The sequence below is a fragment of the Pinus tabuliformis genome, chromosome 8 (genome assembly GCF_031772625.1).
Source record: "Pinus tabuliformis cultivar Carrire ecotype Pingquan chromosome 8, CPIR1, whole genome shotgun sequence".
NCBI lineage: Eukaryota > Viridiplantae > Streptophyta > Pinopsida > Pinales > Pinaceae > Pinus > Pinus tabuliformis.
This window is the reverse complement of record NC_142294.1, coordinates 1,145,621,692-1,145,637,116: the sequence shown is the minus strand read 5'-3', so window position 1 is coordinate 1,145,637,116 and position 15,425 is coordinate 1,145,621,692. Positions and strand designations below refer to the sequence as shown.

Below are 15,425 nucleotides of genomic sequence, written 5' to 3'. Positions count from 1 at the left end.
GTTGAAAGAGCCAGAGATGAATGGAATCATCAACGTATGAATTGTAGAGCACTAGAGGTGATACATCATCACGTGGGCTTGTGGGTCCTCCTTCGCTTTTCCCTCAAACTTCAGACAATCACTTGAAATCTTGGATGGAACTGGAGGCCAGTATGGCGAATGAAGAATGGGATCATTCGTAAGTCTAGAAACATCTGGCAGCTCTAATGTGGCCAAGAATGGAAATTGCGTATTAAAAGGCATTTGGGGCCTCTGAGTAGGCCCGGACTGCAGAACCCATCCTTGTTGGTAAGGGTTTTGCCCCATAGCAGAGGATTTTGTGCATATGGCATCTGATTTTGCCCCCATTTTAGGTTACCTTGCCCATAGGGAGGATTCTAGCCTGGGTAGCCTTGATATTGTCCAGCCATAGGCTGTTGATAAGCAACATATGGGTTAAAAGGCTGTTGAGCTTGTTGACCTTGGACATACGAATTTTGCACCTGCTGCCCCTGGACATAAGGGTTTTGAACCTGTTGCCCTTGGACATAAGGATTTTGCACCTATTTCCCCTGGACATAAGGATTTTGAACCTGTTTCTCTTGTACGTAAGGATTTTGACCCTACTGCTGCAGGACTTGACCTTGACCTTGCAAAGGTTGATCCTGTTGATATGAATACAAGGGTTGCTACTGCCCAGGCTGACCTTGTTGCTACAAGGGTTGGCCTTGCTGCTGTAAAGGTTGTCCTTATGGCTGCAGAGGTTGAACTTGTGAGGAAATAGTTTGGGAGGAATGGTGGAAAAACTACATCTAAAACTGCAAATTTTGTTGCGACTGTTGCAAGGGTTTCTGTTATAGACAATTTTGTGCCTTGCAACATCAGGCATGAATTGTCAATAATCCAAGGGATCCAAAGTCCCTAAACATGATGTTCCTACCCCTAGAGGAACAAGGTCAGCAAACCAACAGCTCTCAGATCAGTTCTCCACCTGAAAACACTCAAAAACAACCAATCCTGAAATCAAAGCAGGTGCTCCACTAGGCTTCTGCGCTGAAACTCAACTCCTCCATGGTGTACCTGCGTTGCAAAGCAGGTAGAACAAAGGCCACCTGCGCTGAGCGAGATGGGACAAGTGGCACATTGAGTCATTGCTCTGGAATCTTCCAAAAATGACACTTGGATAAGGGATTTCGCCTTGTGATGAGTCAGAAGCTCTGTTTCTCCAAGTGGAAGCAAGGTTCTCCAAGTGGACTCAAGAACTGAAGATCAACTAAAGAGAGAGAGGACACAAGGCAGCTACACATCAGTTGCAAGCTGACTCATCCTTTCTCAATTCATCTATATATTGAGCTCTCTCCTATGAGCTCAGGAGGCGGGAATTTTGTGCAAAGTAATGATATGCTGTTGGTTTCACTATAGAACTATTGGGTGATTGCTTGAAGGAGGTGAAGAGGAGAAATTCTTTCTGCTGGGAGGTGTTGCTGGATTGGGGCCTTCAATGGTTGTAACCTTCTCAGAACTTTACTTCTTCCATTAATAAAAGCTATTGAGGTTCTTCTATATGCACTTGTTTCAATGATGTATTGTGATGATTGTATATTTGATTTATGCTAATCCTTGAATCAGTTATGAATGCATGCTTCTTGTAGTTTCCTTCTTTGTTATTTTGCAGGATCTCATTGTAGCTGGGCCAGCAAAAGAGCAAAGAGTTAGGAGCAAGCAGCAAAGAGAAGAGATTGGAGCAAATATTAAGCGCAAGGCAACGGTTAGTGCATTTCTTCATTCTCTCTTGCTTTCATAAAGAAGTAAACCTTAAGTAGTTTTGTTTACAGTTGTTGCTGAGGTACTATCACCCTTAGAGTGGGATAGGGTCATCCGAGTCAGATACTTTTCCCTACAACAAACTGGCGACTCCGCTGGGGATCGTATCTGTTTGATTGTTTGTAGTATTTTGCTATTCATTTCCTGAACAAAAGAGTACCAAATCGAAAAGCTTTTGACTATATCAAAAGCAAAGTAGAGGGCAGCTACTCTAGCTCATTTCTGAGCATGTTCATGATTTGAAGAGCTGATCTACAAGGATCCTTGTAAGCTCTTAGTGATAGATTTTCATCCTCCTTGTCATCCCTTTGTGTGTGCTTGACTGATTGCTTCTGATTTGAGCAAAAACTGTGAATTTTTGAGAAAATTGTGACCCGGAAACTGTGAAAACGCAACTTTCGTTTTCCAAAGCAGGTAGTACACAGGCTACCTACTTTGCAACGCAGGTCCCGAAGGGGCTACCTGCGCTGAGAGCCAGACTGGCTGTGCAGCACCTGCGTTGGCCCAATTTTGCCTTGTGCATTTGGGGTTTCCTCCCTTTTTCTTGCCTGTTTTCACTATAGATTTTGCAGCCAGTTACCAGTCTTGTACCTATTCTGAAACCAACCTTACTTGCCATCATTCCGCCTCTGTTATATAACGAAATTGTACTTGTTCTTTTGTATTTCTTACATCATTTACGATTTCTCATAACGAAAGTGAACTAGACTTGCTTTGGCCTCTTAGATCTGAACCTGTGTTAGGCATTTTGCTGGTCTAAAGAGTTAGCTTGTTTGCTGTCCATAGCTGATTAGTCTTTTTACTTTCATCATTATGGTTTGATTTCATGTATTTCCAGCGATTAAACAAGTAAATCTTAAGGCGTCTTTTGATTTTGGACAAGCTTGTTTGTTTTCGCTTTAAATCGAAATCAAAGTTATATAACAACTTTCTTTTTGTAATACATCAACATTAAGAAAGGGAAAAGAAAATACATGCATTGTGCATTTTGCATTTGAAAAATTTTGCATGATGATTTAGGAGAAAGTGCATTAGTTTGTGCTGTATGAACTGTGTGAAAAGATATGCCTTTCTTCTCCCTCAGTAGTTAAGATTTTCATCAGTCAAAAAGATTTGAAAAAGCTTGCTTCTCATCTTAGGTTGCATTTAGGAATTTGTCATATACATCTCGTGGTGAACCTTGAAAGGCAAACTTTAATAAGATCAACTTAAAATATACTGAATGAACCTAACAACGCATTGAAACATAACGCAAACACATAGAGGTCTAAGCTAGAGACGTGTTCCGGCGTCGTTAAACGTAGTGACTGTCGATCTCTACGAAGGTGGGTGATTCCTCCTGAGAGTCGGTGGCACTAATACGGACTTGTGCTCCCACGTACCGTCGAGTATATATTGGGAGACCCCTATAGGCATATATCCTTTACCCTTAGGAAGCCGTGTCGGCCGCCCTACTGATCGCAATGCAGTGAACATAGCATTCACGAAGATTGACCACACGTACCGTAAAACGTATTCCGTGGTTTTGCGAAAGGTTTGGCACACCCTCTGCCTAGATCTCCAGAGCAGTTTCTTTTGGCCTTTTTCAAACTCTATAACTGAAAAAGTCCAACCGAGCATTTGTCACTTCGGGCTCGTTAATACATCGAAGGAGACTAGAGTCATCTTTAGCTTTTTCTCGACTCTTAAAAAATGAAAAAGCAAAGTTATGTCTAAAAGCGTCTAATAAAATTCATTCAAATCGGAAACACAATTTTTCCCCTTTATATTTTAGTTGATCGAGTAATCCGCAATCGTGGAAGAAAGTCAATTGAATATCCGTCGTTCTCAGAGGCTTGCAAGTCAACCGTCTTTGTCTCCGGAATCGAAAACAGTCCGGACAAAGCGAGCTCGTCGAACCAGTTCAAAATCTCCTTTAAAAGTTAGAACAAGTGTTCCAACAACATCTGAGATTCTGGTTACTCCAAACATTTCCGGAAACCCTACCTCTATAGAAGAAGTTCAGCCGCCGCAGAAGGACAGTAATACTGATCCTAGTCTAGGGGCAAATACTTGTATAACTGAACCAGTTCCATCTGTAACTGGTCCAGAGAGTTTTGTTCCTCAAAAATCTGTCGCTGTTGATACAACCCCTTCTTCGGCACCGGAAATCTATTACGGACCTGACGGTCTTCCTCTTCCACCTGGTCTGATTGCGATAGAGGAAATTATAGAGGAACCGCAAGTATCCACTCCAACTCATTTTGGAGTAGGGGTCACTCTATTTCCTGCTACAACAGAAGTTTGTCCATCACCAGTGGAAGTTCCTGTAGAATCACTAGGCAATCAATTGGATAGACTCAAAATGTCTGAACAACCGTCGACATCTAGGACTGTGTCAAGTGACACGACGACGGCAGAATTACCTGCTGCAAATCCAACAATGTTCGCCGGCATACCATCTGTCCCAACTAGCTCTCAGTCGCTAGAAGGAGTCCACCAAGGGATTGTCTCGGCAGTATGGTCTGTTCCTGTTTGTTCCGGAGTAATGTCTGGTAACTCTTATGGTGAGACTCAACAAATTGACCCTTTTGGGAATCAAATTAGGCCATCCAGTCCTCCAAGACAATCAATTGCCTTGAGTTCTGGATTACCACCGTATGGGGGGCAGTACGCCCTTTCATTACCCCCTCCGGGAGGGTACCCATACGGGAGTTCTCAACCTTATTCAAGTTATGGTGGAATTGCAACGAGTAGTTGGGTACCTATGCTATCCCAGCCACCAAGAGTTGTATATTCTATGCAACAGTGTGTACCTGTGACGAACATCCCAACTACACCGGCTATTGTAACCGTGTCGCAAGTTCAAACGATGCCTGTTGTATGTCAACCTCAGATTTCTTAGGTTCTCATGCAACAGCCACTTGACCCTGCGACCCAACCACAATCGCCTGCTGGTGGGGAGACACAAGTACAATCGGGTACAATCACCCCACATCTTGGTCCAATGGTTAGTATAGCACAACAACCCATGGTATCGCAACCGTGGATAGTGCAATACCAACAACCACAATTCCAACAAGTGTACCAAGGTTCTGAACAACAAATCTTTGCGAATACTGGACAACCATATATCCAAAATGGTCAAAATCAACCACTTTATGGTGGTCAAGTCCATCAACCGTATCAGTCATACCAACATCAACTCCATTATGCTGGTATGCAAAGACCAACTGTTCAGACGATTCCATCGTACCCTGGATACGCTTCCCCTAACTTGAATCAACAATTACCATTCGTGGCGACTTTAGAGTTGCCTGATTTACATCGGTTAACCAATGATCCGATTGCTTACGCCCCATGGTGGCCAGTGATCCCGCACAAACTCCCATCCGACATTCCTAAATTCAATGGAAATCCAGGTGAAGACCCGTCGAATCATGTGATGACATTTCATCTATGGTGTTCGTCGAACACTTTAAATGATGATTCGATAAGACTTCGCCTCTTTCAGAGGACATTGACAGGTCCAGCGGCGAAATGGTATATAGAATTGCCAAGAGCTTCGTTCGACAATTTTAGCTCCCTTGCCACGACATTTTTAACCCACTTTCAATTACCGATAAGGTATGAAACGGGAACAGAGATATTGACTAACTTCAAACAAACAACCGCAACTCATATATCAGATCATATACATGAGTGGAGACGTCGACGAAGAATGGTTAAAACATACGTTCCTGATCAGCTTTTAGCTGAGTGGTTTATAAAGTCGTTACTTCCGGCCATAATGGAAGATGTGGCAAAGGGGGGAGTCGTAACAGAAGAGCAGGTTATTGCTCGTGCACAATATTTGGACTTAGTATATACTCAGTCCGGCACGCTCTATGACAAAATACCAGACGCCCCTAGACCAGAATTTTCAATCCCTCCTCCTCCTAAATCAAATAGTGACTCTCATGCCGGCGATGGCGTGATTGGCACGGCAAACACGAATCCGAAAAGGACCAATCAAAAGAAGGCCCGTAAGGATTCGAATCAAAATGCGCATGGAGAAGTTCTTGCTTCGGAAGTAAATGCCGTATCGACAGATAAAGGCAAAGAAACCAATCAACCAGGAAGCAAGAAGAAGCAAAACAAAGGGAAGAAGAATAAACAAGGTGAGTCATCTCCTAAGAAAAATTCTTCGAACCCTCCTGGGAATAGGAAACCGAGTCCATGTCAAATATGCGATGACAAAGATCATAACACAAAGAATTGCCCATTCAAAGCTGAGCTAAAGAGGTTCTTTAAGAGTCCTCATACCTCAACTATGTCAAGTGATCCTTTTCCTAACCCAGGTCAAAATCTGGTTGATAGCGGAAACGCTTCCCCATCTCAAGTGCTTATGTTGTCGGTTTCAAAACAGCAAAATGATGCTTTGATTTCGACAAGGAACAAAGATTACGGGAATCCACAGGTATCGAACGATAAAGGTAAAGATCAACCTAGCAGTTCGACAACAACTTCGGCAGAAGTTGTACCCCCCATCACGCATGAATTAACAATAAAACCGCCAAAGGGAGTAGTACACAAGTCGACATTTAATCCTCGTGCCAGAGCGGCACAGCATTATAACATAGTGGAAGATTTGGCGCAATCGCCATCTGCTATGTCGACTCTTGAGGTAATACAACATTGCCCATCCCAAAGGCAGGCATTGTTATCAGCAATTGGTGGAGTGGATCCTAAAGATTCCAATCTTGTATCCTTTGATCACAAAGGGTATGATCCTCAGTTACCAGCTCAACTAGCTTTCCTCGTCCAAGTGAAAGCCCTCAACAAAACAGTTCATAGAACGATTATTGATGAGGGGGCATCGACATGTATTATGTCGATGAGTTGCTGGAAAACTTTAGGATCTCCAACCTTGTCGCGGTCATCGACAACATTAAAAGCATTCGACGGAAGGATATATACCCCTTACGGTATCCTTAGTAACTTGAAAGTTGAACTAGGGGCAAAACAGTAGAAATAGATGTTGAAGTCATCGATGGCAATCTTGACTATAACATCCTACTGGGAAGACCTTGGATTTATGCCATGCAAGCTGTGGTGTCGACTTATTTTAGGAAGATCGCATTCCCCTTTGAAGGAGGGATTACGGTCGTCGACCAACAGAACTTCCTCCCTAATGGTTCACAAGTTACAGGAAGCGTTCCCATGATCCATGGAAGCGACCGGTCGATTCAAGATATTGGAGTAGGTCTGTTGAAAGATCCCACCATGATGGGGACTTTCGCGCTGCCACCTCCTATTTGCATAGGAAATGTACCATTTGTGGCAACATGCAATATGGTATCCACCTTGAAAGTCACAGAAGGCAGAGTCGCTATGGATCATTCGATGGTTTTGCCACCAAGCCCCATTGAAATATTGTAGCAATCAATGTTTCAGGCCTGGGAGGCGAACCCCAATCAACGCTCATCGAGCGTTTGGGTAGATAGATCTAGAGAATATGGTACCCCATTAGATCCTTGGTCAAAAGTACATGGGACTGACGAAGGAATCTTACAATCAATGATGATTGAGGGGGCACCATGGAATGACCACCACCATCGTTCCCTTCTTCCGGAATACGAAGAAGATACTCAAAAATATCTTTACCACCCTTCAGTCTTTGAATTCCTAACAAATACTGTAAACACGGTGGATTTCGAGCGAAACTTATCCAATATTGAAGAGACTATAGCCATAAATATCTCGACCAAAACAGGTGTTGTAGAGAATATTCATGTTGGCAAAGGTTGTTCCCCTTCAGAACTGGAAATATATAACGCTCTTTTTCGCGAATTTAGAGATGTCTTTGCTTGGTCATATGATGAAATGCCAGGCATCGACTCGAGTATCGTTGAACATGAAATTAAAATGTATCCTGATGTCAAACCAGTAAGGCAACGGCTTCGACAGGTTCACCCTAAGAAAGCCGCTGCCATTAAGGCAGAAGTTGAGAAACTTCTCCATGCTGGATTCATCTACCCGGTTCCGCTAACTGATTGGGTATCGAATATTGTACCTGTTATGAAAAAACAAGGAACAATACGAGTGTGCGTCGATTATAGGGATGTAAATCAAGCTTGTCCAAAGGACAACTACCCTACGCCCTTCATCGACCAGATAATTGATGAATGCGCCGGATGTGAAATCTTTTCCTTTATGGATGGATTCTCCGGGTACAATCAAATTAATATCCGCCCACAGGACCAGTCAAAGACTGCTTTTATATGTCCGTGGGGCACATTCGCTTATCGAAAATTACCCTTTGGTTTAAAGAATGCAGGGGCGACTTTTCAGAGGGCTATGAATTATGCCTTCCATGACATCAAGAGCATTGTTCAACCATATCTCGACGATCTTCCGGCTCATTCGCGAAAGCGGACTGATCATCCGCAGCATTTAAGAGCGATATTTCTACGTTGCCGACACTACAAGATAAGACTCAACCCACACAAGTGTGTGTTTTGCGTCGGTTCTGGTCGTTTACTTGGCTTTGTAGTCTCTAAAGATGGGATTCGTCTCGACCCTTTTAAGGTTCAGGCAATCATCAATTTGCCTCCACCTTCGAATTTGCTTCAGATTCAGAAACTCCAAGGGAAAGCAAACTTTCTGAGGAGGTTCATTCCAAATTACGCAGAACTTGCTAAAGGTTATACACGTCTTTTGAAAAAAGATGTACCCTTCGACTGGGACCAGGTTGCGCAAGCTTCCTTTGACGCTTTGAAAGAATCTCTAGTAAAAGCATCATTAATGTACGCCCCAGATTATCTTAGGGATTTTAACCTGTATCTAGCTGCAGCAGATACAACCATTGCGATGGTTTTAGTTCAAGAAGTCGATGGAATTGAACATCCTGTATATTATTTAAGTAAAAACTTAAATGATACAGAAAGTAAATATTATTACGTTGAAAAGCTAGCGCTTGCTGCTGTTCAAGCGGTACAGAGATTTCGACATTATATCCTCTTTAGGAAAACTACCATTCTGTCAGATTGCAACCCCATGACTTATATACTGTCGCGACAGTTGCTGGGGGGCAAGTATTCCAAATGGATAGCGATCCTTCAAGAGTTTGATCTGGAATTTGTGAAATCCAAGTCAAAGAAAGCTCTGGTATTCGCAGAATTATTATGCGATCTCCCATCGTCGTCCAACGATGAAACTTCCAAGGAATCAATCGTGGACGAGACTTTATTTTTGATATCTGCAAGCGATGAATGGTATGGAGATATAATTATCTATCTCCAAACCCAAAAGTTTCGGCCAGACACCTCACACTCCGAACAGAAACGTATACGATACCAAGCAAAAGACTACGTGATCGTCGGTGATACCCTTTACCGTCGTGGCATCGATACAGTTCTGAGGAGGTGTCTCACCCATGAAGAAGCCGAAAAAGCCCTGAATGAGTGTCATTCAGGTGCGTGTGGAGGGCATCAATCAGGTTTCGCTACAGCCCAAAAGATATTAAGAGCAGGATATTTTTGGCCAACAATGTTCAAAGATTGCATAATCGCAGTCCGAAGTTGCCATTCCTGCCAAATCTTTGATAGCAAAACCAGAAGACCGCCCGCACCCCTGCAACCAATAGTTGCAGTTGGGCCTTTCGCCAAATGGGGCATCGATTTCATGCAATGTAACCCCACCTCGACCGGGGGGCATGGGTATATTATAGTCGCAGTAGACTATTTTACCAAGTGGGCCGAGGCGATGCCTACATTGGACAATACCGGTGAAACAGCTGCCCTATTCTTTTTCAATCACGTAGTCGCCAGGTTCGGCGTACCCCAGGCTATAGTTACAGATCATGGATCGCATTTCCGCAATCACATGATGGTCGAATTAGCTGCCAAACTAGGGCTATCTCACGACAGCTCTACTCCGTATTATCCACAAGCCAACGGACAAGTTGAAGCAATCAACAAGGTCCTGAAGCGTATGTTGCAAAGGATGATCGGAGTTCATAAAAGAAGATGGCACCTAATCCTGTATGCAGCCTTGTGGGCCTACCGAACTTCGGTAAGAAACGCAACCGGATTCACACCTTTCCAATTGGTGTACGGTCTAGAAGCAGTCTTACCGATCCAGTGTGAAATTTCGTCGCTTAAACTCGCAATTGATCTCCTCCCCGGAACTTCGGAAGAAGAGGCTCGTTTCTTGGAATTAATCCACTTGGATGAAACCCGTTGTGATGCCGCTTTGGCTAACGAAGCCCATAAGAAACGAGTCAAGGCTCAGTTCGACAAAAATGTCAAACCCCGTGTCTTCTCAGAAGGTGATTTGGTCTTGCTTTATGACCAAGAATCCGATAAATTAGGAGCAGGTAAATTCAATTCCTTATGGATGGGCCCCTATATTGTTAAAAGAGTTTTAGCAAAAGGAGCCTACGAGTTAATAGATTACGACGGAATTCCACTGGCGCAGCCCCGGAACGGGTTGTACCTCAAGCGTTACTATGCTTAAATAGTAACCTGCATGCTTTTGTTGTATTTTGTTTTCGCCGAAGTTCTTGTTCTGGTTGAGTGATTCCCCTTTTTCATTCGTTGCAGATGTCGAACCTTATGGAGACATGTGCTGGATATGCCGACGGAGCGAGTCGTAGTTCGCGGAACCTATCCTCCGCAGCATGGGCCATTTTTGATCCAAGTGGCGAGTTAGTAAGTTTCAGAGGTGTATGTATTGGGCAATCAACGAATAACATCGCTGAGTATAGCGCGTTGATAGAACTACTCTCTGATGCCGTCACACGAGGCATACGCCGACTAATTGTCAGGCTAGACTCACAGCTCGTAGTACTACAACTCAATGGCATATATTCTGTTCGTAATCCAGCTATTTATCGCATGTTCCTAAGAGTAAAGATCTTGGAAAGACGATTTGATTCAATTCAATATCAACATATTTCAAGAAATTTAAACACATTAACTGACTCATTAGCAAACTATGTGTTAGATAGACATCTGCAACATTTATAAAAGGGACACATCATAAAAAGTGTACATATGAATCATCCAAATCAACCAGAATGAAAATCGAAAATCAAAATATATATAAGCTGTTCATAAAGTTCATACATAACGTTCTGTAACCAAGACAAAATTGGTCATGTGACCTAAAAACTCAAAAGTGCTAGGGGGCACCCTAGCCTAGTGATGCTCCTGATAGTAAGCCACAGTCTGTGCTATCATACGCAGAAGACGGGTCCATCGTCTAGGTACACCGATAGTATGCTGCTGCATCGGTAAAGGTAACTCGTCAATCTGTACATTCGGAAGACCACGGGTAAGGTTCTCAACCTGCCCCTGCACAACTGTAAGAGTCTCAGTATCGCTAAGATCACGGATAATAACTCTCCGAGTAGGTTCCTCTGCCGGAGCAGCAATAGGTGGTCTCAGACGAACTGCCGGAGGAACAAGACCGACATCTGCAAACACACATGAGTTCAATTAAAGTCTTGATAGAATAAAGCACAAGAACATTATAAATGAAAACAATGAACAGTAATATGGTTGAAGTTCTTACCAGTAGCATCCCACTGAGCATCGTCTGGCAGTACCATATCCGGATCACCCCGGAAATCCATACCAACATATGGGTACTCGGAAAAAGCCATCTCCTGGCGATCGAACCACCTGAAGAAAGCGGCATTGAAAGAAATCTGGGATTGACCTGCATGTCTGGACATGTGATCGACCCATCGCTGCATACGTGGCTCGGTAGGAGAAGGCACTCCGAGATCAATGTACTGAGGTTGCATCAGAGGGATCTTCTCCAAGGCGAAGGCAGTCAGAATCGAACCAAAACCAAAGTTCTTCAGCTTCCCGTCCTTCACCTTGTTCAATTGATTTTTCATCTGAGTAAGCACCGCATCACTCCAGTTGAAGATCTTCGGTTGGAGACATTCCAAGGCGTGCTGCGTATGAGACCTGTTGGCAACATGTAAAGATGCGCTACCGGCCATCCTACCAAGAGTATACAGAATGGACCTGAGAGGCCTGCTAGTAACATCACGGATAACCACCTTGCCGTCTCTGCTCGGCTGGGACCCCTCCCTGCAGTACTGGCGGACATAATCTCTCACAGAATCATTCCCCCGAACTGTACCTGATAAAGAAATGGGGGCACCCCGCCTTGACAAGCCAGTCAAGAAATAAATATCTGTCACGGTCAATGGAATAGGTTTGTTCCTGATCTGGAATACTTGGTTAACAGGATCCCAAGAATCAAGCATATACTGCAGTAGAGAAATCTGTGCTCTCATGCTAGAGATACGGAAAAACTTCAGCAAACCACAGTCTCGTAATGCGCCCACCGTAACAGGATCATGAAGGGCAATCATATCTTCTTCTTCATGTTCTCGTTCTCGCCATGTTAGGGCCATCTTGATCAAGAATCCCTGCAAAACAAACAAGAGAATGAGTCAGCTCTTGAAATTGATGAAAAACTGGCGAAAATTTCATCAAAATCTGTGAAAAATTGTTGTTTTTATGCCCCAACGCAGGTGCCCAGTGTACTACCTGCGTTGGGGGACAAGCTGCCTTCAAACAGCTTGAATCCCAACGCAGTTTTCGAATGGGGAACCTGCGCTGATCAGAGGGCGCCCTGGCAAAACCCCAGAGGCTCAATAGAACAGCAAAACAGGCATAAAACAGGAAAATGAAACCATGAAAATGAAGAGCTAAGGTTTAGCTCCTACCTGGTCCAAACGGCGCCGAAAATCGTCCGCAGAATCTCCCGGAATCAGCTGATGAAAATCAAGGGGAAAGAGGCTCCTCCAAAGCTCCAACAAGCAAAATGCAAATGAAATGGTAAAGTGAGAGGTAAAAACCCTTTTTATTTGCTTTTTTACGTAGTTCAAGGTAAATATTAATGTGTTAATCTCATTTTCAAGTAAATATTACTCATTTCTAACTAGTTTGTTGCAGCAATTTGAAAATGCAGTGCTATCAGTGAAAAAGAAAGGCTAGTTATGGTAAAAATCAAAAGTAAACCATATAATCGAGCAGTTTTAGCACACAGTTCATGCTCGTTAAAAAATAAACGCAAGATCCGAGCAGTTTTAGCACATAGTTCATGCTCGTTAAAAAATAAACATAAGTTGTGAGCAATCTTCCCCTAGAGTTCAAGCTCACCCAGAAAAAATGAACCGGTAAATAACCTTGGTAAATGTAACCTTTGACAGCCATATTAAAGCCCTTGGTCGTGTTCTTGCAGTCTCACCTCCATCCGTTCATTTGGCCAATCGTTCATCTCCATATGTTTGTTTACCCATTTTGAGGAACAGCTGCGAAGAGTGATTTCACTTAGCCATCCTTGTGACACTGCCGTGATTGGAAAATTCCAACCTGTACCTGGAATCTGCTGCTATCCCTGTTTATCACTCGTTCCTCAAAAGACGAGTCTTCTTTGAGCTCTTTTCTCCTGACTCGTAAAATATGAAAAGTTTGCCGAGTTTTGGCCTTCCAGCTCGTTAAACGACCGGAAGAGCTATCCCTCCTCTAGATTTTAATCTTTTTGGACCTGAGGGATTATTGCACAAAAAGATTGAGCGCTTGTTTTGTTCGGCTCGTTAAAGCAATCGAAAATTCATCCCTTCTGTATTGTTTTATACTTTTTCGGACTTAAGGGATTAGATGACGAAAAAGGAATTCTGGAGTTGACTTTATGTACCTTTTCAGACTCTCTAAAAATGAAAAGGACCGAGTTATCCTTGCGTTAGACTCGTTAAATTCATTAAATAGCGACAAACTTGTCTTTAGACGAGAACGAGTTTCCCTATCGCTAGGCTCGTTAAAACATAGCGATGGGCTTGCACGAAGGGCAGGTTATAGAACAAGCATATGTTATCCTCCTCAAGCTTGATAAAAATAAAGAGGTACTGGTCAGCAATGACTGGGGAAAAATTGGGAGAACCTCACAGCTTTAATGGTAGCAAGTCGCTCTTGAACATGACACTTTGTCCTCCGTATCACATCGGGTTGGGTTGTTTCATTCACTGGTCTCATCACCATGGTCCTCGCCACACCATCCACATTTGGGGTAATGCTACCGATCCATCACATCAGTGTCGTTATATGTTCAAGAGATGTTGTTCTGCAAAGAGTCAACCGTGTCCCATCCACTGCCATACATTGTCCTTCATCCATTTCATGACCGCCACCCTGAATCATACATCACGGTTTGTTTTCACCTCATCACAATCACTAGCTCCGTTCCGTGTCACTGATGTGGGATTCATTAAGGCCCTCCTTTGACGGATCGCTCCTTGTCGACATCAGCTCATTATCCAAGGAGTTGATCTAGGAACAACCCCTTCAGTACTTTGAAGCTTGCATGCCTCAATGGCAAGTTTCTCACTTCCGGCGACAGGTATACATCAATGACCTTCGACCAGAAGATTTTGCATGGTGGTCGACGCCAAGTCCTTTATTCCCACCATGTGAATTGTACTGTCGTACCTTGAGGGTCATCATCCTTATCGGTGATTCCTCTCGCGCTTGTTAACGGTTTACATCATTGACCGGTAATCAAGCGATGTCTTTCCATGTTCGACTTCAAGAAATTCTCACATGGATCGACTTGTACATCGAGTGAAGATCGGAAGAGATTGAAGACCCCGGATCTAGTTTCATCCATCCGGGCTGCGATATATATTCAGGATATAAAGACATTTGATGTGTACATCATTGCAGCAGATGACCATCCTTCTCAAAGGATGATAATTTCAGCAGAGAATTATCAGTCTACCATCAGACGATCGTCTGTTCTATGTACCAAAATGAATTTATAAAGCTGAGCATGGGAATGCCCGCCTCAGCTAGATCATGAAAAAGTATGAAAAATAATGTATTGTGTTGTATCTTATTACAGGACACTTCTCAGCAGATTGAATGAACTTCGGATCCTCCTAATAAAGCATTTCACCCGATAAACGACCTCATACTTTAGGGGGCATCTGTTATAGACAATTTTGTGCCTTGCAGCATCAGGCATGAATTGTCAATAATCCAAGGGATCCAAAGTCCCTAAACATGATGTTCCTACCCCTAGAGGAACAAGGTCAGCAAACCAACAGCTCTCAGATCAGTTCTCCCCCTGAAAACACTCAAAAACAAGCAATCCTGAAATCAAAGCAGGTGCTCCACTAGGCTTCTGCGCTGAAACTCAACTCCTCCATGGTGTACCTGCGTTGCAAAGCAGGTAGAACAAAGGCCACCTGCGTTGAGCGAGATGGGACAAGTGGCACACTGAGTCATTGCTCTGGAATCTTCCAAAAATGACACTTGGATCAGGGATTTCGCCTTGTGATGAGTCAGAGGCTCTGTTTCTCCAAGTGGAAGCAAGGTTCTCCAAGTGGACTCAAGAACTGAAGATCAACTAAAGAGAGAGAGGACACAAGGCAGCTACACATCAGTTGCAAGCTGACTCATCCTTTCTCAATTCATCTATATATTGAGCTCTCTCCTATGAGCTCAGGAGGCGGGAATTTTGTGCAAAGTAATGATATGCTGTTGGTTTCACTATAGAACTATTGGGTGATTGCTTGAAGGAGGTGAAGAGGAGAAATTCTTTCTGCTGGGAGGTGTTGCTGGATTGGGGCCTTCAAT

General features: G+C 43.4%; 1 protein-coding gene across 1 annotated transcript in view; it reads left to right on the top strand.

Annotated features, from left to right (window-relative positions):
• LOC149239399 (pyrophosphate-energized vacuolar membrane proton pump 1-like) overlaps positions 1 to 763 on the top strand; it is a 33,256-nt gene extending 32,493 nt beyond the window's left edge. Inside the window, exon 4 of the mRNA XM_089369848.1 lies at positions 593 to 763. Within this exon, the coding sequence (XP_089225974.1) occupies positions 593 to 763 (171 nt within the window). The remainder of the gene's footprint in view (positions 1 to 592) is intronic.
• Positions 764 to 15,425: the final 14,662 nt, after the last annotated feature.